This window comes from Embiotoca jacksoni, unplaced genomic scaffold (assembly GCF_022577435.1).
Source record: "Embiotoca jacksoni isolate LCO1_2020_lvr unplaced genomic scaffold, fEmbJac1.0.p SCAF_11, whole genome shotgun sequence".
In the NCBI taxonomy this organism is placed as follows: Eukaryota; Metazoa; Chordata; class Actinopteri; family Embiotocidae; genus Embiotoca; species Embiotoca jacksoni.
In genome coordinates this window covers 6,175,960-6,200,688 of record NW_027185241.1, presented here as the reverse complement: position 1 = coordinate 6,200,688, position 24,729 = coordinate 6,175,960, and the positions used below count along the sequence as shown (strand labels likewise).

The following is a 24,729-nucleotide window of genomic DNA, read 5'->3' as shown; positions in this document are numbered from 1 at the left end:
TACTTCTTTCTTGTGATGGTGACTACTTTTTTTTTTTTTTTTTTTTTTTAGCTGATTTTGGTGTACTTAGTCTCATGCTGATGGCTATTGTACAACATGAAACAGAAATATAAAACTCAGCAAAGAACCTTGTCACCAACATGTAGCTGCTTATATTCTTTTTATTTATTGTTGATTAGCTGTAAGTGAAACTTGTAATACAGAGTTTTTTAGCCAGTTGGACTCACTTTTTTTTTGCCCTGTGTGTTTGTGTGTGTGTTCTGGTCTGGATCAGCCTGACATCCTGGCTCTGTTGTGTTTCTCTTGAACTCTGACACTCACATTCATAAATCGCCTCCTCCTATCAGTTCATCAGCATGATAAAGCTCATTCAAGGATGTGTAGGAGGTTGAGGCTGGAGGAAGTAAATGATCAGTCCTCAGAAACGAAGACAACAAAGGGTGTCAGAGCTCTGGATGAGACCGACGGACACATCTGGTTTGGAGTATGAGGAGCATGTCCATACGAGTGACTGTGTGTGTCAGAGCTCAGAGCAATCGTGGCTCCAGAAATGTGCTTTTCGGTGTCACACCACAAAAGGGTCTTTGTATGACGGCAGCAGGGACTGTGGTGGATAGAAAGTTAGAAGGGGGAAAAGGAGCTCTTAAAGAGGTTAGAAGAAGAGGTGTGGATGGACGGGTGAGGAGCTTTGAGGAAATCCCTCACACTGGGAGGAACGGCTGGTACAACCTGGTGAAGTTCTGGAGAGAGGATCGTTTCCGGCAGCTCCACAAGCACATGGAGGGGACCTTCAACGCCCTCGGCCCCATCTACAGGTAGAGGGAGGTGTAAATGTGGACAATTGGTCTCCAACATGTAGCAGTCTTGAGTGTGTGTTTACACCATCACCTCTCTGTGTATGTGTGAAGGGAGAACATGGGCACCCTAAACAGTGTAAACATCATACTGCCATCCGACATCAGTGAGCTGTTTCAGTCGGAGGGCCTGCACCCCCGACGGATGACCCTGCAGCCGTGGGCAACACATCGAGAGATACGCAAGCACAGCAAGGGAGTCTTCCTCAAGTCAGTGCCAGTCTATGTTTTCATGTGTATTACTCGATGTGGTGATCTGTTTAAGCAGTAAAACTGTGGGGACTCGCCTCCCTTCCGTGGCCAAAATCTTCATCATTCTAGTCATCAAATTTTAGGGTCAAGACTTGACTAAATCCATACAATGTTCCTATGAGTATTGTTAATAAGTTTGTGTGTGTAAATGCATGTAATCACTTGTACCCTCATCATTTTACTCAATTTTGGGGTGGTTTAATCAGCTGTGCAAAATATTTATTCTTCGTTCAAGTTATTGTTTGCTGAAAAATGAGCCAAGTTGGATAAAACCTGGTGCAGTCTGTGTTGCCTTCTGCCCATCCTCCTCGGTGGGAGATGGTATTCATTGCTGTCTGCTACTGTGCCTTTTTTATTCTACTGTTGGGAAAGTGTAGAATTGGAAAATTACTCCAGCTTCTTCGTATTGCACCCATAAAGTTTGAAGACTCACATGAGGTGTGAAAATCAGGAGAGGCTGAGGTATGACTTTTAGTCCATACAGGTCCAGCTACAAAAACACTGGACTCTACGCTTCCTAAAATCCAACCCATACAATATTTTATTTTGAGACTATCTGCCTGGATCCAAACCTACACTGAGATTACCCTAATGATGTCCGAGTTTGGAAAGTAGTACATATCCTGATGGGTAAACTGGCATTTATAAGCAAAATTGATGGAAAGCCCCTTTAATTGACTTTCAAAATCAATTTGCTTTCACTTAAGCAACTGTGTATTGATGTAATTCACGCAACTACTGACACATACTGCAGTTGAATCGTATATAAAGGTTGCCTTTTTTTTATTATAATGTTCTTTCATATAAAGAAATAATAGAAAATGTGAGAGTCTGAATTAATATGTTTGTAGGTCGGTTGTATTGCAATAATAATAGAATAATTGCGGTCAGGAGTGACTAATAGTCACCTTCACAAGGCAGAGCTGCTTGATAAATGTATTGTGGCTTTCTTTCATACTCAAATTTTTTTGCTTCACAATAACTGAGCAGAAGTGAAATGGGTCGATTTCAATGCTTTGCATAAATTCTTCTCTCCACAGGAACGGTGAGGAGTGGAGGGCTGACCGTCTGCAGCTCAACAAGGAGGTGATGATGAGCGCGGCGGTGAAGCGCTTCCTCCCCCTGCTTGATGAGGTGGCGGGGGATTTCTGTCGAATGCTGCAGGCGAGAGTGGAGAAGGAGGGGAGAGGGGGGGAGGGGAGACGCAGTCTTACATTGGATCCCAGTCCTGACCTCTTCCGCTTCGCACTGGAAGGTCAGAGGTCATCTTCCCTAGTGATTTGTGACATGTGGTTTCTTTGTGGATTTATGTGTCTTTAAGCGACTGAAGTTTGCATGAATTCCTGTTTATTTACACCGAAGCCACAAAACTCTGACTCTAGATAAAGTGAGGTAAGTGTCGGAGGTGACACAGGATGGAAATGTGTTGTCCCTTAACTGTCATGTCTTGTTTTCATCCAGCAGTGATCGCCCTTGAGCCCCTCAGCGAGGGGAGGGGAGGGTATGGATTAAAGTTGCCTCCCTCTATTGACAGCCTTTCATTCAGCCTAACTATGAGCTCTTTGCATTGAGTCACAAATGCTGACGTAGGCTGTGACAGTTTCTGACGTCAGAGGAATTATACAATCTGCAGGAACATCACCTCTCTAAAATCTTCAACAAAAACAACTTTCCTCTTTCAAATATATCACTGCTTCTGCTTTAATTTTAAGATAGTCGCACCCTGTATGAACACCAAACCTTACTCTAACCCGAGGCATTTCTGTCATGAACATATTCTGAGTGTAGGAGGTCAAGGAGAACATGCACCTTTAAAAATAGAAACAGCAACAAAGATGATCAAAGCTCCAGCATTTTTTCAGCAGGTCTGCTCCTTTCATGTGCCTATCTGCAACATGCCACATTCACAAATGTGAATGCTCCGCTGACTCAGTGTGCTGTGCACTTGTTTGCATCTGTGTGTATGTGAGCATGAAGGGGGGGGGGGGGTGTCGATGACTTTGAGTTTAGCTGCTCTGCTACTTAATGGAGCACAGCACACGGAACCAGGTGCTAAGCCATCGCAGGAACAGGCAGTCTAGAAACTCTATTCCTGATGTGTAGTTAATGTAACACAAGCAGGTCTGAAGGGCAATGGATGCTGGTGGAGGGGACACAGTTCCTCCACGACATCGGATACACTCAGAAAACAAAATGGCTCTTTCTGTGTGGGGATGGGTTTGAATTATTTTCTTACTGCTACTGAGATTTTTTTTTTTTTTTTTTTTTTTTTTTTTTTTTTTTATGATTACCTAAAAAAAAGTATATTTTTGAATTGTGGTTGTCTGGAAGAAATGAATAAATTCATGACTCATAATATGTTGAACCCAAAAGGCCAAATAATCCTTCAAAAGCTTAAATTTACAATCTGAAAATACGAGTCAAGATGTTTTATAATCTACTTAAAAAACTGTCAACTTTATGTTTATTATTCTGAAAAGCCTTTGTGTTTGTTTCAGTATTGTTATCTCACCCTCACTCACCTATTATAACCTCCCCGCAGCCAGTTGCCACGTGATCTACGGAGAGCGCATTGGCCTTTTCTCCTCCTCTCCCTCCCTGGAGTCTCAGCAGTTCATCTGGGCCGTGGAGCGAATGCTGACAACCACCCCTCCCCTCCTCTACCTGCCCCCCCGCCTGCTGCTCCGCATCGGCGCCCCCCTGTGGACACAGCACGCCACTGCATGGGACCACATCTTCAGTCATGGTAGGACGAGCTGCTATTATTGATTAGAGCCTTGGTTCATCTAAGGGTCTTTGATCGGTTTCAATGTGCTTTTGATGGGTCAAATACATCGCTTGAATGACCAGAATTGTATTGTTATTAGTTGTGTGTACATTGGGTGTAGAGCTCAGGTAGGCCTATATAGGTAGAAAGGTTCCTGTTGGCAGGTATTTGACCCCGGAAGCACAAAGGATTTTTGACCGCTGAGGCGCTGAAGTTTATGGATGCGTCCCAACAGTCCAAAAAAAATGACCTCCTAAGTCCTTCTATTCTTTGACCGCATTGGAAAATGTCACGAGGTCAAGGAAAGATGAAGATAAATTACAAAAAGCATCTTACTGTACTTTGTCTACTCAAGACAAGACAAAGTACAGGACAGTATAAGGTGCAGTAACATCAAACAGAAGAGATCAGCACCTCGCGAAATAATGCCACACTGCAACTTTGAAATAAATTGTTTTATCAGCACATAAGGCCTACTTTGGGTCATTTTGTCGTGACTGTAAATATTATTCATTTTTAATGATCTAAACAATAATAGCCTACTATACAACATGCATGCCCCTGGGCTCTGTAATTCGCCTACTTTTTTTGAGATCCCACATTAATTTCAGCATTTAAAAACTTTGTTTTATGTAAAACTATCTGAAATCCTAAGTTCTGCTTAAAAACACACATATTAGTCTAAAAAAAATGAGATAAGCCTATATAAAGGAAACCGAGTAAATTTCTGACCAATCATATCAAGGAAATGCGATTCATCAGCCTACTTGATGTAATGAAGACTGTAAATGTTCAAAGTAGACTTCGAGTCATTTATCTTCACTAATGAACCTAACAAAGAAGATTTTTAAACAGTAGTCCCATGACTTTGCTAGATCTTTACAATGTCTGTTAGTTTTCCCTGTAGCAAGGTGCAGTCAGTCTGACACCTGTCACTCCTGGGTTGGACATCTCAGTAGCTTGAAGTGATAGACTTGGCTCCTACGTCTCTTTCTCCTTCATGTCTCACACCCGACTCTGTCATCCTGTCCTGTGCTTCTTCCAGCGGAGGCAAGGATCCAGAAGGGGTACCAGCGCCTCTCGTCCTCCCAGGGCCGGGGGTCTGTGGTGGGGGCAGCTGGAGGCGAGTACACTGGGGTCCTGGGGCAGCTTATGGAGAAAGGGCAGCTATCTTTGGACCTCATCAAAGCCAACATCACTGAGCTGATGGCTGGAGGGGTCGACACGGTATGTATGTGTGCGTGCGTGTGTGTGTGTGTGTGTGTGTGTGTGTGTGTGTGTGTGTGTGTGTGTGTGTGTGTGTGTGTGTGTGTGTGTGTGTGTTTACATGTGTGACTATCTTCCTTGGTCTGCGTCTTCATAGCCAATCCTGTGTGAGTTCTCATCCCATCCTCTCTGCAGACAGCGGTGCCCCTGCAGTTTGCTCTGTTCGAGCTGGGACGCAACCCGGAGGTGCAGGAGAGGGTCAGGCAGGAGGTGAAGGCGTCATGGGCACAGGCTGGTGGTGACCCTCAGAAAGCCCTGCAGGGGGCGCCAATACTGAAAGGCACAATCAAAGAGGTCCTCAGGTACATTAATCTCAACACGATCTGCATTTGGTCTGTTGCACCCAGGTGTGCCCACCTGGTTATTTTTCTGTTTCTAGTCTTCATGCGGGCACACATCTCTGCATTTTGTTTACACCCTGTATCGTTTGTGTTCCTACGCAGGCTCACATACTAAAACTCAAAGATTTTCATCAGTTTGCTCACTTGTCATAAACATAGACATGTGATTTGTTTTTTCAAAGCACTTTAAGGACTTCTGTTCTCTGTTGTCTTAGAATTAAATGAAAGTTTGTTCTTGATCTTGGATGTAGCAATTTAACCAAACAATCCCAACTCAAGGTCCTCTTACTACCTTTCCAGGGCTTTCCTCTATTGCTCTATTGATTTGGCGACTCGGTAGTCGTTAGGTTGCGTCAGTCTTGTCAGGTCTGTGACAAGACTGACGATGAAGAATTGGTAACACAGTTGAAAGCTGCAGTGAAAATGAGTAAGTTAGCCTTTAAACTGATGTTTCTAAAGTCAAGATTGAACTACTATGTTTAAAATAATTACCATTTTTAAATGTGCATTTTCACACCTCAACAAGAAAGAGCCAGCAGAGCAGGATGCAATTCATATTTACTTTAGTGATGTGGATTCCCAAATGTAGGGTTCCCACTAGAAGATTATGGAATTTAAAAAAGTATTTTGCCGACATGGAAAATCAGGGGATTTGATACTTTTTTTTATCATGGAGTTTTGTTTGAAGCGTGTTTAATTTTTAGTTGCTATTAATCAGAATGTAATATTTCCTTTGAAGCATTTTTCTATATATTGTTATCTAACCCGAGTGGTTTTATCCCCTTCGTGCATGTTACTTCAGTCAGGATGTACTTTTTCCTGTAGCTGCTAACAAACGCAAACATGCCAAGAAAATAAACATCAAGACCTATGGCTAAAAAAAACGATGACTTCAAAGATTGGGTGTTTAGTATAGACGACAGAAAGCTACTATGTATTCAAATGTGGGAGAGGGAACCCTTCACGGGCATGCCAACATTAAGAAGCATGCTGCTGCCATCACTGTTCCGCTGCAGCCAAGTAGAGGAGAATCTTTAGGATAGGCCAGCCCCAGGAAATTCCTTCATTTTGTTATCATTTAAGGAGAAATATTTTTTTTTTTACTTAAGTTTTGTACTGAAAACGCCTGTAAACTAGTAAATAAACTCACAAACTACTGTGAATAAAATATTCTGGCTGGATTTTGTTGGATCGGCAAGAAGGCAACCTGTTTTTCCGTTCATTACAGGTCCTTTTTAGTCAGAGAAAGATGGGTCAATCTGACATTTAATTTAGAGTGGGAACCCTGCACACAAATTTTCAATCAAAGTGCTTCCACCGCTGACATATAACCGGTGTGTCATTTGGTTAACCTAACCTCATGAAATTCAAAGTGATGCCTTTATATGGGTATTTTAAAAACATATATAGCATCAATACATATACGTGTAAACTTTCCTTTAACCTAAAGCAAAAACCCCGCTACCTCAAAACAAGCATTAGTCAAGGTGATGGAGAAAAAATAAATTGTTCCTTTAGATCAATGGAGCAGGAAAACAATTGATGCTCTGAGCTTATCAGTCTGAGCGTGTTTCCATCAACAGGTGTAGCTCTCAAGTACCTTAAATGAGAATTGATTACCAGTAAATCTGAAAATGTGTGGAGAATTGAGCCAAAAGTCAAAAGTAACACCTAGAAAACATGAATCTGTTTGATGTTGTTTGTGTCAGGTTATACCCAGTGGGAATCACAGTTCAGCGGTATCCTGTTAAAGACATCGTTCTCCAGAATTACCACATACCTGCTGGGGTGAGTGTTCACACTGCAACTCTTTAGCTTATTTTCCTCTAAATTTTTACATGTAGTCATATCTGCACTCACACACCTTCAGGAGCATTTAAAGACACTTCTGAGTGTTTTCTGGTCATCTCTCCCTCAGACAATGGTCCAGGCCTGTCTTTACCCAATGGGAAGGAGCACAGAGGTGTTTGAGGATCCGCTGCGCTTTGACCCCGGCCGGTGGAGCAGCAGAGAGGGGGGCCAGAGAGGGGGAGGGTTTCGCTCCCTGGCGTTTGGGTTTGGGGCGCGGCAGTGTGTCGGGCGGAGGATCGCTGAGAACGAGATGCAGCTTTTGCTCATGCATGTGAGTAAAAACAGACAAAGAAAGAGGGAAGAATAACGAAACAGGAGAAGGATGAGGGGGGAATCTGAGGAAAGGATGTTTTTGAGGTCCAAGACAGAAACACGATTTGATGAGTTTAACAAGCGTCTGCAGAGCAGATTCTTTACTTAAATAAAACTACCAGTACCACAAAGTAAAATTACTATAATCCAAGTAATTGTCCTGCATTTAAAATCTTAAAAGTACAGAAGAGTTAAATGTACTCACAGTTTTAAAAGAGCTTTTGTTACAAATATGATAAGTTATGAATGCTGATACTTCAATGCATAGGCAGCATTTTTTCATAGCTTGTTAAAGCTAGTTTTATCTTCGTTATACACAGTTTAGTCCAATAGTTGCAAATGTAGGGGTCCAAAGAACTCCAAGCTACCCGTAATGAGTCATAAATCAAAGATTAACGGGTGGGGACGATAAAGAAAAAAACAAAAGTTCATCTTTCAGACTTTTCTCTAATCATCAAGTTTTAGTGAGAATCTCTTTTTGTTGTAACAACTCAGTGTTACGTTTTAAAAACTGGTCATTTTTCATTTAAAAAGTAATTTATATAGAGTACCTAAAGCTGTTAAATACACGTCACTGAAGTGGAAATTTAAAGTATCATAAAATCTAAATGCTAAAGTACTCCAAAATGCACTTTGAGTAAATGTACTTAGTTACATTCTCTGTAGCTTAACTGGTTCTTCTAAACATCTGCTGTGCTGCTTCTCTTCCTCTCTGTCTTGACGTCTCCATCGCCTCCTCCCGCTGCTTGCTCTAATCCTCCCCTCTTCTCTCTCCTCCCTCTGCGTCTAGATCCTGCTGCGCTTCCATCTCAGCGTGTCGTCCTCAGAGGACCTCAAAACTACAGTCACCCTCATCCTCCAGCCCGAGACTCCGCCACGGATCACTTTTAGCAAGCTCTGACACACACACACACACACACACACACACACACACACACACACACACACACACACACACACACACACACACTGAAAAGAATGATGCTGTCATCTTTTGACTTGTTTAATCACACATTTAAATTTTTCCTCTGATTAAACCCAGTGAAGAGCTTTTTATGCGTCCTTATACAGTTTGCATTCAGTCAAAATGAAGACAAATAAAGCATAATCTCCATCTCTTGTTGTCTTCATTATGATGAAGCTTGCAAAAGGACCTTAAACACTTCTGCCCATCAGATGGCGCTAAAACTCACACCAGCCATTTATTTACATTTGTTGGGCTTGTCCCTACTCCCTGCTCAGTCTTCACCTGCTTCATGCATCCAACAGGTTGGTCTTTTCACTTCTAAAGATCTAAACTTTACAACCTTTCATTACTCTCTATGTGTACTGTAAGTGCTTTATGCAGTGTATCCATACTTGTATCCTGTTGCTATGTAATTAAATTGTTTATTTTAGCTCAAAATCTTTCCTGCTGTTTATTCTGTCGATCCACCCAATATTGATCTTTCCATGTTTTCCTTTCGTCAGTCGATTACCGTGGGATTTAAAGACATTATTTCCTCCAAAAGACCACCTGACTAACAGGTTAAAATGTGCTCGATGTACAAGTCAACTGGGAGAAAGTTTTGTTGCAACATGGCTTACCTGGTGTGTTCTCATATTTTCATAATTTGGGTGTTGAAAATTTAAGTTGAATATCACATTAGTGCACTTTGGTCATCCATGCGTTAAAGTGACCTTTAATCCGTCCTTACTTATGTGCAGCGTTATTATATCGTTGTTGGTGTGTGCTTCACAGAGTAGAAGGCTGCAAGTTAGATTTTCGCCATTTAACTCGGGATCAAAGATCTGTTTGTACTTTGGCTAACGATTTACACCCTCCGTCATCCTGCGTTCATGCCTTACTGTGTCGATACAACTCTGCAGTGTGCACCTGCGCGCAGTTGTGAACACACCCTCAGCTGAACCTTTTAGAAAACGATGTCAATAAGTAGAACACACATCACCTCGGTGTGTCACCTCTCTTGTCAAACTCTCACACTTATGTAACATCAGCTGTTATCACTCCCACAGTTTTCTCAAACAGGATGTTGGTTTTGTGTTTCCTGAACAACTTTGAGATTGCCAATAATGTAATCCTCTTCCAGCACAACTTGTTTTTCCTTTTTAACTGTTCAGTTAAAAATGATCCACTCACCTATAAGTTATTGATAACTTATAATTGTAACTCAGGACTTTTATCATGACTTTCATGAATAATTAACAGGTGATGTATTTACTTTTCCCCTATTAGACAGGCAGAAATTATTTATTCATAACTCAACATTTGAGCCTTTCAACAACCTGGCAGCCCAAAAGGTTTTCTTATTAAAAGCTTGCAACTTATTTTTTTTAATATTCAAAGTAAACAGTTTACTTTCCATTAATAAAAATATTATTTACAATCTTTCATAAAGGGGGGCTCATTATATCAGGGTCTTGGAAATGAGGGACGGCTTCATATTACTTGATGCAAACTTTATTAAGAGGAGGAGAGTCAATTGTAAGGAGGAGGATGTTGAGAGTAGAATAATGGTATTAAATTACTTATTTCCAGGTGACCTCCTGAAATCCCTGCAAAGTCCTCTGGCTGTCCCATGGACTTAAGCTTTGGTAAAACTAGCATATCAGTGAATGTGTCACTTTTGTAATGCCTAATCAATTGATCATTTGGTCTAAACATGAGAGAATAGGGAAAAACCTCTATAAAATTGTTTAAAACCTGGAGATATTCAGTTTACTGTGAAATAAAACCAGGAGTCAATCTTCTGATTTTTGAAACTTTCAGAGGAAATTATTTAGACCTTTTTGTTAATGAATGATCGAACTGTTGATTATTTTTCTGTATATATACTGATCGGTTATCATTCAAACACGGTATACAACAGGGAAATAGCATTGCAGAGATATTCAGTCCCTGGTTTGGGGTCAATAGTGTAATTTTGAGCTCCGGGTTTGGATTGCAAAATTCACAGTTATGCAGTGACATTGCACTGCAGCACATTTTGATAGTTTCATGTCATCACTGAACTGTTGACACAGTTTTCCCTTTTTAGCATCAGCTTGGACCACCTACTTTCTTTCAGCAGAGTCATCTGGTTGTTGCAAGCCGTGGACCCACTTCCAAGTGGTGTGAGTGGGAGGAGAGATGAGGGTGCCGCAGAGGGGTTGGAGGTTAGAAATTAATGTAAGTGACTGAATCAGGTTTGTTCAGTTGACACAAGACTCAGAGAAAGACGACAAGCACAACGTTCGCACAGGGAAGGACATCGAGGAGGAAGGACATAGAGGAGGAAATCTAGAAACACTACACAACAAAACCCAAGAGACAAACAGAGAGGGGGGGGATCAAAGAAGTGGGTTTCAATTGTTTAATGAAAGGTTTACTCTCAATGGGTAAGTGGGCTGATGATTATATTTTAGTTTGGAGTTTTGCACCTTCTCTTGCAGCTTCAGCATAATTTATAGTCCAGATGTGACCCTGTAGTGATGGTTTTACATGGATCAACTACCGTCACAGATGAGGTTTTGTGCAGTTAATAAGGCGTATCTTATTACAGAAGCTAATAATCAACCTTTTTTTATATATATAGTTTTATACAAATTATTCCATTATATTCCATTACCCAACTGCACAGCTTTGTCGTTTGTGCAAGACTTTTGAACTTTAGTACAGAGTCATAGTCAGACAAAAAAACTGCCCTCTTATCCTGGGTTCGCTGATCGATTAGACACATGGTGACCTCCCTTTATGTAAGAACGTGACCCTTTGCAAGCAGGTCACTCTCGGTACATTGTGGCCGCAGCCATCCCTGGGTTCACCTCTCTATCGGTCATAACGGCTCTGCGTTTACTGATATTTTGCAACTTTGGTGTCTTTGACCTGAAGGCCGCTATATTTATAGTCAGCCTTCCAGTAACAGGTGTGTGTGTGTGTGTGTGTGTGTGTGTGTGTGTGTGTGTGTGTGTGTGTGTGTGTGTATATGTGTGTGTGCGTGCGTGCGTGCGTGCGTGCGTGTGTGTGTGTGTGTGTGTGCGCACACTCTGGGATGTGTCAGAGGAGGATCTCAGTGGGACACGTAATGATGTGTGCAGCAGTGCGGCAGAACTGGGTCACAGGGAGGAGGAGAGAGAAAAAGACACAAAGTGAAAAAGAGAGAAAACACTGACAGAAACTGAATCATCCACAGGATGGAGCAGCTAAATTCAGATTATTCCGCAAAACCTCCAGCCACCATTTCTTTTTATCATGTCTTAGTATGCTTCTCTATGTCACCTCAGAGGACAGAGGTGCAGAGGACTTCACCGGATTCACAGAATAAAAACATAATCTTAACAGGCTCGCAAACTAAAAATATTCAAGAAAACAGTCTTTTCAGCTCCCTCTTCCCTTCACCTCACCTCACCGCCTCCTCTTCCTCTCCTCCTCCCTCTCCTCTTGGTCCTCACCTCTTCGCTCCCATTGTGCCGTTAGACCCGACCTTGTCTGTCAGGCTCTACTCTCGTCCTCACAGTCTTTACTCTCTTCTCCCTGTGGTGGCAGAAATTGCAGGCTTGACTGATTGTGACATCATATAAAATGCAAGCTAAAATAATCTACACCATCAGATGATTGAATAGATTTCTTTTAAATCTGTTCTGATCAATGTGTTGCGAGCAACAATGATCAAATATCTGTATGTGAAAGAGACCAGTCATAGTAATGAAACCGCAGGAAGTTGTGGCCAAAGTTCTGCATTTTCTCGCTCATTTATGGAGCATTTCAGAATTTTTCATCTCATTATTTCGTTTTTGTTTTGACAACTTTAATGTTTTGGTTCACCCTCAAGACTTTCACAGTTTCACCTCCAGATTGGCAGATATTTCTCTCAGGGATTTATGGAAAGCAAAAACGGGGCTAAAAGGAAACTGAATGTTGAATGTGTGTTTGTCAGTTGAACAGAAATATGATGAATGCTAATGTTGCTCCGCATCTGCTGGATGTGTATTGATACTTTTGTCATAACAACTTCAAAACTTAAAACATACCAAAACCTTTTGAAATCAATCAATGCACGCTCAATTGTCAATGCTTACATTTTAGTATTATATGAGAAGTTTCATTGTTAGATTTTAGTTTTCTACTCTTTTTGCTTCTGTTTTCATTGCGCTCTTAAGGATGGAGAACACCAACATTTTATTGCTTGTCTAAGAACATCTGCAGAACAGCAGTGTATTGTTTTCATATTATTTACTGGTATGACCGCTGAATGTCAGCATGTAACTCTTGGTGACCCCTCCAGGTGGTCGTTAATGTCCGGTCACTGTTCTCTTATCTCTGACGGTACATTCAAACTCTGTTGAGCTGCCGTTTTTATGTCTCCTCTTCCCTCCAAACACATAGTAGAAGTGTTGCTGTTCTTGTTTAATAATTAACTCGGACATTTTTAATTTTATTCTTTTTGAGGTGTTCAGATCATTTGCTTTCGCAGGTGGAGTTGGCAACAGATTTTCATGACCGACTTCAACCCTCTGATAATATTTCTCTGTCTGCAATAGCTCGTATCAGTCGCTACTCGGAGTCAATGACCCTGCCAGACTCTTTCATCCAGTACCAGGAGCTGGACGCCAGCATGGCTGACACCTTCCTGGAGCATCTCTGTCTGCTGGACATTGACCAGGAGCCAATCACAGCATGCAACACCAGCATAATCTGCACCATCGGTGAGTGTGACAACCGACCGCAGACAGTGCATCTCAGTTTCAAGTTTTTTTTCTGGCAACTGTTGTATGTCATTGGCAGCTCGCTGTCAGACAGCCAGAATGTTGGAATGGTTTAATTGCTGGCTGTGGCACATTTGGACTCCTGCTGCCTTTTTTCTGCCCAGAAACAAGAAAATATCTACAAAATCCTTCTCATTCAGTCAGAGCTCTGATTCTTTAGATCATGCTTTTGATTCCTCATGAGAGCAGTTGTTCATTATTCACTGAAGGGCTCAAAATGATCATGAAACACATAGATAGACAGGCAGACATTCATTTTAGTGTATGGCTGTAACTAACAATCATTTCTAGAATTTTTTTGGACAATAAAACATCAGAAAAATATCAGGAAATCGTGAAAATGACCTATCACAAATTTCTAGGTTTAAACTCGGGACGGGTGATATGGACATCATGACTATTAATCCTTTAATAAAATATTTGCACAATGAGAAATAAACACAAGTAATGTTAATATAATAACTAAATTGGGTTAAGACAAATATATGTTCAGAAAATGACATCACTTTGCTGCAATGCATCTTTAAAAAAAGGAGACGACAACAATTATACTGTATCATGGTATTAGGATGTTCAAAATCAAAGATATTTATTCTTATATCATAATATCAATATAATATTAATATTTTGCCCAGCCCAGATCCAAGCTGACAGAGAACAAAGAAGCTGGAACCAGGAATTGTTTTGTTATTTTTATTTAGAAAATGACCAATAAATATGGGATTTAAAACTGCTAATTTCATGTCAAATGAATGTAAAATGTCCTTTATTTCACTCTTCTTCTTTTTTTTCTCTCTCTCTCAGGTCCTGCATCTCAATCGATCCCTAATCTCCAGGAGATGGTCAAGGCTGGAATGAATATTGCTCGTCTTAATTTCTCTCACGGCTCACACGAAGTACGTACAGTATAAACCTCTGTAGCATTTCTCATGATTACAGTTCTTATACACACAGTACATGCCTTGGTTTTTTCCCCCTCCTCTAATCTTATATTGCCTCTCTGTCTGTGTCTTTCAGTACCACAGTGAAACCATCAAAAACATCAGAGAGGCGGTGGAGACAGTAACCTCTGACCCTTTGTATTATCGACCGGTCGCAATCGCTTTGGATACAAAAGGTCCAGAGATCCGCACTGGACTAGTGAACGGGGTAAACACATTATGCCTTAATCTATCTATCAAACAGTCTGAACCTAATCAGTCAGTCACAGGCAGTCAGGTGTAAGAGGTACAGAAAATATGTTGACTCCTTTGTGCGATACATCATTTGAAGTAGGTTGTTTTTAGAAAAAACAACAGCTGCCTTCCTCACCATGATCTTATTGTGTTGTTGTTGTTTTTTGTGTTGCTTGTCGTCTGCTTTGCTGAACAAATAACTGAGAGCTGTTGGAAACCAAATCATGCCTTGATTAGCTCACAAAATGCTCTACATGCCGTGTGATCTGCACGCAGAGTCCTGCTTGTTTTGTCTCTGCTAAAATCTGTCTAATAGTTTAATTGGAAGATAACAAAATATTTTTATGTTGTTATATTTCCAAGATTTTACCTTATCTTTACAGTTTATAATATATCAGTAACAAATGAACACCCATGCCATTTCACAGATAAAACATGGTATATAATAAAAATAATAATGAACTTTATTTGTACAGCAGAAATGCAGCGCAAAGTGCTTTACAGCAAGAAAATTACATGCAGTGCTTCACAAAACAAATATAAAGGAACATAAAAACATGTTAAACTGAAATTTGAAAATATAATTAAAAGAAAGAAATAAAATGCATAAGAATAGAGAATATTAAACACAAGACAACACATTAATACAATATAATAGAGTTAAAATCTAGAATAATGCAAAACATTTTAAAGGCGCAGGAGTACAAAGTGCAGACAGAGCTTCAGGTGTTGCTAGTGAAACGCTAAAGTAAAGAGAGATAGATGGAGATGACAAAAAGGATGACACATTAATGCTTGTGGATTTTTTTTATTTATTTTTTTATCCCTGAATATAGTTAATAACGGTGGATGTCAAACAATGTTTTGACAGTTTTAATCCCACACAGTAAAAAGTGTTGTCCTCATCTCTCAAAACCTCTTCAATAAATTACCAGAACTATTCAGCTATCATGAAACACATCTGCTTGTTAAAGCTCAGCACATCAAGCAGTCATGGATCTAGACAGGAGCAGGATCAGGCAGGTTTTTTGTAATGTGACTCAGACACAATTTGTAGTTTTTCAACAGCAATCTGAAACAAATCAACGTACAGTAGACGACAACGTCTGAACTCAGAGGGCTGCAACTCTGAAGTGCCTTTGGAGATTATATTTATTTTCTCGAATAGCAGAGATGTTTTCTTCATTACGTGCATCACAGGGCTCTTTTATAAAGAAATGATGACACACACACACACACACACACACACACACGGATGATAACTCCATCCGTGCCGTGCAATTTAATGGGTTACTTAGCTCACAATTACTCCTCTCTCAGGTTCTCATTAATTTTAAAAATGTGTGACTTTCTCTGCCGCTTTGTGTGTCATGTCTGTGTTTGCACAGAAAGTGGAGGAGGAGGTGGAGCTGGAGAAGGGCAGCCATGTGCGTGTGGTGACGGCAGAGAAGGACAAAGACAAGACAGACGGGAAGATGATCTGGGTGGACTATCCCAACCTGTCCAAAGTCCTCAAGAAGGGAGCAAAGATCTACATTGATGACGGTCTCATTGGACTCAAAGTATTAGAAACAGGTAATAAACCTTAGGTTGACTTTAACGAACCTGGAGAGATCAAGCCTGTGTTAGTGCTGATACAGTTTGCATTGGAACATTACTTTTTTTTCCAACTAGCAACAACTTTGCCGAAGTCTTATTCTTTTTTATTTGATTTGTTTTTTATTGATTTTTAAACCTACATAAATATAACATCTCCAATAAGCAGATTATGAATAGTATGTGTTCATGCATATATGTACTTCTGCTGGCACATTACACATAAACATTGATACAAGCGTGTGCCTATATACCTGCTCACACAAATATTAAGTGTAATTCTTCCCATAGATCCCTGTCTTTCATTATTATATACTACTTATCATTCATTTGCCTCATTATCTTCACAATGTTCTTCTTGTCCTTTTCTCTGCTTTATTGTTGTAATACTAGATCAATACACAGCATTAATGTAGTTCAAAAGACCGCTGGTCACACAATCTGCTCTCGATGGTTCCCTTCTTGCCCCCTAACATAATTTGCCTCTCTGCCTCTGCAGGCTCAGACTGGGTTGACACGGTGGTGGAAGCAGGCGGGGTGCTCTGCAGTCGGAAAGGCGTTAACATCCCCGGCTGCGACCTCATCGGCCTGCAGGCAGTCAGCAAGCGGGACGAGGCTGACCTGAGGTTCGGGGTGGCTCACGGTGTAGACATAGTGTTCGCCAGCTTCATCCGCTCGGCCCAGGACGTCAAGGATGTGCGCCGGGCTCTGGGGCCGCACGGAGGAGAGATCAAAGTGATCAGCAAGGTGGAAAGCCGGCAAGGCGTTCAGAAGTGAGTCAAGAAAAATGCTTCTCAATTATTACCATTCAGGCAGAGTTATTTTGAGCAGTACGGTAGCTCAAGGCAGTGAGTCTTTCATAATTAGGCCTTGACAGGACTTATAAATCCATGATGGTGATCTGACCCTCCTGTGGACAGCCAGCTCTCAGTGATGGATGGACATATGTCAGCTTTAGATTTTAAACATCTATGATAAGCAATCTCTGTGGCTGTCTGTGTGAATTATAGCTGCCACTTAATACATCTGACACATTTTATGTCATCGCTCTCTTACCTCCTTTACTTAACATATGCTTTCTCCTGCTGCTCTTAGATTGGATCATACAGATTCGATTTTTACACAATTATGGTGCTCAGAATGAACCTCTGGCGTGAAAACCTCTGTTTTACGTCTCTTGCGGCTGTATTTTTTCTCACAGCTTCCAGCTGTTGCTGGTTTACATTACTCTCACATAGATTACTTAGATTTGGATTTCTTCCAGACACACAATTCTATATGTTTTCAAGATCCAGAAGCAGTTACAATCTTTAAATTCAAATCCTATTTTTGCAGATCAACCATAAATTTGGATCATGCACAGAAACGAACTGCATCATAGTTGCTTTTGTCCTCTCTCCTCCCCCATTCCTCCTTTTGGGCTTTTCTCCAACACTCTCTTTTTTCAATATCCCAAACGCTCAATCCTTTGCCTCCTTATTCCCCTAATCTGTCTGTCAGTTTTGAGGAGATCCTGGCTGAGAGCGACGGCGTGATGGTTGCCAGGGGCGACCTAGGGATCGAGATCCCTGCAGAGAAAGTCTTCATCGCCCAGAAGATGATGATTGGGCGTTGCAACTCTGCCGGGAAGCCCGTCATCTGTGCCACGCAGGTCAGAGACGAGCACATGCACAAACACACCCACACCAAAGGATGCAGAAATTATAAATTGTGCAAATGAAGACTGCAGCTTCGGCCAGGGAAATGTCAAATTGGCCCATGTGAACTAAAATTAAAACCTAACAGGCACACATTAACCTTGCACTCCTGCATAATGGACCCGCACAAACGCACACTCACTTGTCCAATAAATTTATTTTGAAAGAGGCACACATCTCTTTTTCACACTCTTCTCTTTTCAGAAACACACACACACACACACACACACACACACACACACACACACACACACACACACACACACACACACACACACACACACACTCCTGCAGCCATGTTGAGTCACAGTGCTGTATCTTGTTTATGCTACAGCTCTTGACTCAGAGTGACAGCGTTATAGCAGGTTTTCTACTTGAGACCTGAGCCCAGATACAACACCCACATACACACATACACTAATCAGCATGAGCGTCTTAAGTACTACAAAACTGTAGCCTCTCAGGCGATGCTTCAAGCTATCTCATTTTCCAACTGTCTGCCTCACTTATTGACTCATAAAACTGAGTCTCGAGCACGCCAATAACCATCTCGCCAGACTGGGTCTAAATGATCTCTTCTTTCTCCTCCACCACTGCCCATCCAGCCACAAAGCCATTACCTCCTCTCCTCGCTCTCAACCCTGTATGCCTCCCTTCACTTTGTCAACTTAGAAAAAAATGTATATTTAAAATACAAAGTGACTTATTTTTCTTGGATTCCGTGCTGTATCTAGTTGACTAATGTACTGTGTGTGTGTGTGTGTGTGTGTGTGTGTGTGTGTGTGTGTGTGTGTGTGTGTGTGTGTGTGTGTGTGTCTGTCTGTGTCTGTCTGTCTGTCAATCTGTGTGTCTGTCTGTGTGTATTTTTGTATGTTTGTAGATGCTTGAGAGTATGGTGTGCCACCCTCGGCCAACTAGAGCAGAGAGCAGTGACGTCGCTAATGCCGTGCTGGATGGAGCCGACTGTGTAATGTTATCTGGGGAGACCGCCAAGGGACTGTTTCCCGTGGAGGCAGTCGCAATGATGCACTCGGTGTGTGTTTCTGTGTGCACACGCTGTCCGTTCTGCTATATATGACTTGGCGCCCTATGATAACGCTCCATCCCTCTGTGTGCCCCTTTCCCCCGCTCTCTGTCTCTGTCGCTCCCTCTCAGATCTGCAGGGAGGCAGAGGCGGCCATTTTTCACCGGCAGCTGTTTGAGGAGTTGCGTCGCCTCACTCCTCTGTCCTCTGACCCCACAGAGGTCACTGCCATCGGAGCTGTGGAGTCCTCCTTCAAATGCTGTGCTGGGGGCATCATAGTCCTCACTACCAGTGGCAGGTGCGCATACCCGCCCCAATACAAGACTAGAGTGTCCCAATTCTGCAAAAACATGAATTCATTTCAATGATGTTTTTATTTTACATCAAGTTGCAGTGATTTTAAAATAACTTATTTTTGTATCTTCTGTTTGGGAAAAATGTTTATTTACTTTCTTACCACTCTTATGTCTGCATATTGAATATAACCTGGACCCAGCAACTGGCTGCTAAATGTAGCTTCATATTTGGTATCAATAATTAAACACGTAGTTAGATTTAGAGGAAACGATTAAAAACACTTAACAGAGATATTTTATAATTACAACCCTGTTTCCATTATTAAAATTAAAAATATAACAAAGGAGACCTTGAACTGTTGAGCAGCAAAAAACAATATATCTTAGGCAATAATAGGACAACTTTTCATTCCCAAAACTCCAGAAACTGGTCTCCTCAGTTCCCAAACGTTTACAGAATGTTGTAAAAAGAAGTGGTTTAAAACAGTGGTAAACATGACCCTGTCCCAACTTTTTTTTAAACGTTACTTGCATCAAATTCAAAATACGTTTTTTTTTTTTTTTTTTAAACAATAAAACTTCTTAGTTTCACCATTTGATATGTTTTCTTTGGTCTACCTGCAATAGAATATTAGTTTATGTGATTTGCAAATCATTACATTTCGGTTTTATTTACATTTTACACAGCGTCCCAACTTTTTGGGAAACGGGGTTGTAAATAAGATATTAATAAAGGATCTTAAAGGCTTAAGCTTAAGCTGGTGAAACATCCAATATGAATGTTAAAGGGTTAGTGAATACACTTAAATACATGCACATATTATAGATGCATCAGTTAATTCTCATGTTAGACCTGAGTAAACATAATTTATTTTCTTCCATCTCTGCAAACATGAAGTGCACATGCCCCTTGAAGGTTGCAGCTCCAGATGTTTGTCTTTTATCCCAAAGCAAAGCCACAGATTGACTATTGCGGTACTGTTCCCGACTTTTCCTCTGGGGTTGAGCTTTTTGTTGGCTTTAATGCTTTATTGTACTAACCTTATGCTTTAGTGAATTTGATATTTTTGTGCACACGTTTAGACTCACATGCACACAAACAAACTGTATGTATACATGAACATCCATATAGATATACACAGAAATGCCTATTCTTAAGTCGTCATATACATGAAGATATTCAGAGATGCCTTACTGTCACCGTACACATACGGATGACACAGTGAAGAAAAATCTTGTTTAAATCAGTGAAGAAAATAACGAGTGGAGATGCTTCTCTGTAGGTGTACTGCACTTCACATCCCACCATGTTATGTGACGTGTAAAAGAGCTGTTGAGATTTTGAATCACGATGACAAAAAAAGAGGTTTAAGTAAACTTGAAAGAAGGTGTTTCAATGGAGCATGAATGAAAATAGCTTCAGTCACAAAACCTGACATTTTACATTTATGGACATGAATCAGATTTGGAGGAACAGGAATATATTTTAGAAGAATTGTGTTCAATCCTTCCAGTCGGGGGCTTTGATAATTTATGCCGAGGTGCAGAGAAGCTGCTCCGGTTTTTCCCTCCATATATCACCCATCCATGGAAACGTTGTTCATGTGTGCCAATAAAGATAATTTATTTCTCCCCCTCATCCGTCTCTCCTCTTCTTCTCTCCAGGTCGGCACATCTCCTGTCCAGGTACCGTCCTCGATGTCCCATCATCGGCGTCACCAGAAGCCCTCAGGTACTTTCTGCTAAATCACAGAACTTTGTCTGAGCTGTCTACTGATGGATTTGTCTGTCTGGAAATGCAACGTAATTGTCGATGAGTCACACCCACCTTTCAAAAATGTACAATGTGTGATGATGTCAGTTTTTACTCCCGCTGTCTGCTGTTGTAAATAGTGACAGTGGTGACAGACTGGCCTCAATGACCAACAGGATTAATTTGTGAGTGTATTTGTGTTTTATGGAGTTTTCTACAGTGTGATTTGTTCTGACATAGTTGTAGCCAGAGCACAAAATGTGTTACAAACAGCTTTGAAATAGATCATCGTTGAGTTAATTTACATAAGAACCCACAGACATCCTTAAAGCTCCAAATGAAGGTAGGAGGTCAGTGTTGGATTCAGAGAAGCACATCTGGATGCTCCACATCTCTACTGATGAACCACTCGTATCCTGTCAGGTCAAAGGTTTGTCATCAACTCTGAGAAGCCTCGTTAAGTATTCATGATAAAACTGAAGGGTGAATTTAGTCAACGGGACCAGTTTCTTGAATTAAAAAGAGCAAAGCACCACCAACACCTTAATAACATAATGTTAGTTAACCTTAACCCAAGTAGCCACAACATTATAATTTTTTTTTCCAAATGTTTTGGTGCAAATGTCAATAAGATGTGTCATTCTTTGAAAAATTCTCAGATACAACAAATACAATGTCCTTGTGCATTGGGTGAACTAAAGAAAAGGTTATGAGTTCATTACAATCAAAAGGGTTTGTCCCTGGAGAGCATTAATCAATTTTAAAATGATCAATGTGTCAGAAGCTGTCCAGAGCCCATGTAATAATGTAGATACAAAGGAAGAAGGCATGCTGGGAAATTTGTTTGTCCAAAGACCTCACTCTCTACCATTTGTGATAACTTGCATTGACATCATGACAATTTTTTTCTCCCTGGTTCAACCTTTTTGCAAGTAGCGCTTCAATAAATGGACAGGAAGTTAGCTAAATGTGCGTACATGTGCGTGCATTTGTGTTTGGCGGTTAGGGGCCAAAGGATTTATTTTTTTACTGGGGCCAAACACAATTATGTCACACTGCAGGCATGAATATATTAAGTAAACTGTATTCTGCCTGTTTCACTGAAAGCACAGTTGATATTTTGGCCTGATGGAGATGCAAGAGGAGGGCTCGAGGGAATGGTTCTCCTGGGGGGCATGAATTGACATTATATTTTCATTATATCATCGTTTAGTTACAGTATACAAGGGGAAATTTTGGCCTGCAGATGAAGCTTCAGGAAAGTCACCCAACAGAAATACTAATATAATTAAATGCAAATTTAAAAATGTATGAGACAAACTAGTCGTAGACCTAAATGTCAGGAAGGGAGAAACTGACTTTAGATCATTGGTTGACAACCTCAGGGTTGGAACCCCCAAACTGATCACAAGAAAAAATTGTGAGGTAACGAGAGAGGTAGATCTGTTACACAAAATAGTATATGTATTCTTTGATTTGTCTCTAATGTTTGTGAAATACTGGATATGTTAACCTTTTTAGGCATCTAAAAGACATTCAAATAAAACAGTCTGAGAGAAAATGGCAAATATAATCCTAACTAATGTTCACATCAAGTCCATAACCTCTGATATGCAGCCACAGGTATGGACACTATATTTAGGAATTACAAAATGGTGATAAACCACTGCATTAGATACATCAGAGAGTGGGTTTCAAAGTCTTGAATGGACCTCTTCCTCAGGTGGCCCGTCAGTCCCAGCTGTTAAGAGGAGTGTTTCCTGTCCTCTTCCACCCTCTGCCTGCTCCTGTCTGGGCCGATGATGTGGACAACAGGGTCAACTTTGGCATGGATATAGGTCAGTGTGTGTGTGTGTGTGTGTGTGTGTGTGTGTGTGTGTGTGTGTGTGTGTGTGTGTGTGGGAGGGGGGGAGGGGGGTTGCCAGCCTGTGTTGCATGCCTGCTGACTTAGATAATAAACACCATATTAGTCACTCACACTTCTCTGTCCAACCACCACAGGAAAGGCAAGAGGATTCTTCAAGTCAGGCGACATGGTGATTGTGGTGACAGGCTGGATCCCTGGCTCCGGTCACACCAACATCATGAGAGCAGTGAACGTCCCGTAACGACCTTACTGGACTCTAAATCTGACTCCCATGCTGACCTGCCAGCGGTTTTAGATCTCAGTACAAATGTGATGAAAACACACAGACAAACGTGTTATAGCAACAACATTTAAACTTTTAATTGAATTTGAGGGGATTGTAAGTAAACACTGGAAGCGGTTGCATAAATGTTGAAAATGTCTTTAACGTGTGTTAAAAGCGATGACTCCCTTCAAATAAAACTTGAACCATTAACTTTAGCTCGCCGGTCTCCTGTTCTTGTCGGGACTGCTGCTTCACTAATTGAGCTGTCCAGCCTCTCCTTTTCATCTCTGATATTCAAATTAAATATGGTTCCTGTGGCTGCCATTGTTGAATCATATTGGTGCTCTTTTTAGAATTTGGTGATAAGACTTTCATTCCTGTCCACGGCCCTGAGATTATCTCTGCGGTGGCAACGTTTTTTGTCTATTATGAGCAGCGCTGGGAGATGCAGAGAAATGACAAGCCTTGGACGTGACCTTTGTTCACTCAAATGACCCAGATGTCCACATCTGCATATTGTTCTCCTACAAAGTGACTATGTCTGCTCCTTTGTGGGGCTTTCTCATGTCTAATGAATCTTTATTTGACATCCTTGCCTTTCTTCTACAGGCTTTCCCTGCCTTCTTTAATGTTTCCTCTCCATCTCTAACATCCCTTAAATCCTCCGGTTCATCTCATTCATTCTCTGCCACTAATAGCCACTTTTACAGAAACTGAGTTGCTCTAAATACGTTTGTGGTTTGCTTAATGACAAATTATCTTATGCCTTTTTTTTTTTTCCAAGTAGGGTCAGTTTTCTGAACGCCTGCAGGAATAAGCCATGTTGAGTTCATGGTTTGCAAAATATACTGTAGATGTGTTCAGGTCCTTTGCCGAAGTAAAATTACAACAGTAAAGAATAATCTGTTGCAAGTGAAAGATCTGCATTCAAAGTATTACAGCTGTTGATACAGTCCTAAAGGCCTACTGTATACGTAGCATGAAAAGTAAAGTTCCCAATTTGCAGAACCCCTTGTACATTATTGTCAATATATTATAGTGTCTCTTATTTATTATGATTATTGTACAAACTGGTATGAACAATTTAATGTTGTAGCTGAACAATTTAATCTGTAGAGACAGTGATTTTATTTATTTATCATATGCTTTCTGTGTAAAATTGTTATCTCCATAGTTGTCAGATAAATATTTGCTTCAGTAAAATGTGAAGTAGAATGAAACTGAAATACTTTAGTATAGTAGAAGCACATCACATCAGTTTTTGAGTAAACATACGTTTTCATGTGATTTAGGAGTCTGCTGTTCTCCTCAAAGTCATTTATCATTCAGATATCAGGTGACAGATTATATTCCTATGTCGAATACATTTTTTTTTTTTTTTTAGATTACACGCCATCATCAGCTCTGGGTTCTAACTAAAAGTTGTCCTTTGTTATTAAGCAACGGTTTTATCTGCTTCATTGTAAATTGTATTTTAATGTCTTTTCATGTTTTCCTTCTGAAACTCCTGACCTGTGTTAAAAAGGCTTTCCCCCTTTTTCTTAGATTTAAACAGAATTTCATCATCGCTCTTTCCATCACGCGCTCCCTCGCTACATTAGGGAGAAGGGATGACGCGCGACCTGTAGCTGCGAGGGATGCGTGCGTCTTGCGCCGTTCGGGCATGCG

The 24,729-nt window shown here is 40.8% G+C and overlaps 2 protein-coding genes across 3 annotated transcripts; both read left to right on the top strand.

Annotated features, from left to right (window-relative positions):
- The first annotated feature begins 486 nt into the window (after positions 1 to 486).
- cyp11c1 (cytochrome P450, family 11, subfamily C, polypeptide 1) lies at positions 487 to 8,544 on the top strand. Its single transcript, XM_069139280.1, has 9 exons — positions 487 to 815; positions 909 to 1,064; positions 2,147 to 2,361; positions 3,649 to 3,852; positions 4,919 to 5,100; positions 5,275 to 5,441; positions 7,190 to 7,268; positions 7,399 to 7,602; positions 8,434 to 8,544. The coding sequence occupies exons 1-9, from the start codon at positions 487 to 489 to the stop codon at positions 8,542 to 8,544; spliced, it is 1,647 nt and encodes a 548-aa protein (XP_068995381.1).
- Positions 8,545 to 8,890: 346 nt separating this feature from the next.
- Positions 8,891 to 23,276, top strand: pklr (pyruvate kinase L/R). Of its 2 annotated transcripts, none has more exons than XM_069142688.1 (12): positions 8,891 to 8,912; positions 13,164 to 13,328; positions 14,193 to 14,284; positions 14,406 to 14,537; positions 15,952 to 16,138; positions 16,659 to 16,932; positions 17,660 to 17,810; positions 18,737 to 18,889; positions 19,012 to 19,178; positions 20,842 to 20,908; positions 22,653 to 22,767; positions 22,931 to 23,276. In XM_069142688.1, exons 1-12 carry the CDS (start codon positions 8,900 to 8,902, stop codon positions 23,035 to 23,037), a joined length of 1,623 nt encoding a protein of 540 aa, XP_068998789.1. In that variant the 5' UTR covers positions 8,891 to 8,899; the 3' UTR covers positions 23,038 to 23,276. The 2 variants fall into 2 exon arrangements, with proteins under 2 accessions (XP_068998789.1, XP_068998788.1); XM_069142687.1 differs by lacking the exon at positions 8,891 to 8,912 and adding an exon at positions 10,754 to 11,021.
- The last annotated feature ends 1,453 nt before the right edge of the window (positions 23,277 to 24,729 follow it).

Excerpts from the sequence above, each read along its gene's own strand:
- cyp11c1 (XM_069139280.1), top strand. The coding sequence starts at position 487 with ATGAGGAGCATGTCCATACGAGTGACTGTGTGTGTCAGAGCTCAGAGC. Across the intron at positions 3,853-4,918 it reads GGACCACATCTTCAGTCATG|CGGAGGCAAGGATCCAGAAG; the intron begins GTAGGACGAGCT and ends TGCTTCTTCCAG. Across the intron at positions 5,442-7,189 it reads ACAATCAAAGAGGTCCTCAG|GTTATACCCAGTGGGAATCA; the intron begins GTACATTAATCT and ends TGTTTGTGTCAG.
- pklr (XM_069142687.1), top strand. The coding sequence starts at position 11,000 with ATGAAAGGTTTACTCTCAATGG. Across the intron at positions 11,022-13,163 it reads GAAAGGTTTACTCTCAATGG|CTCGTATCAGTCGCTACTCG; the intron begins GTAAGTGGGCTG and ends TGTCTGCAATAG. Across the intron at positions 16,933-17,659 it reads AGCCGGCAAGGCGTTCAGAA|TTTTGAGGAGATCCTGGCTG; the intron begins GTGAGTCAAGAA and ends TCTGTCTGTCAG.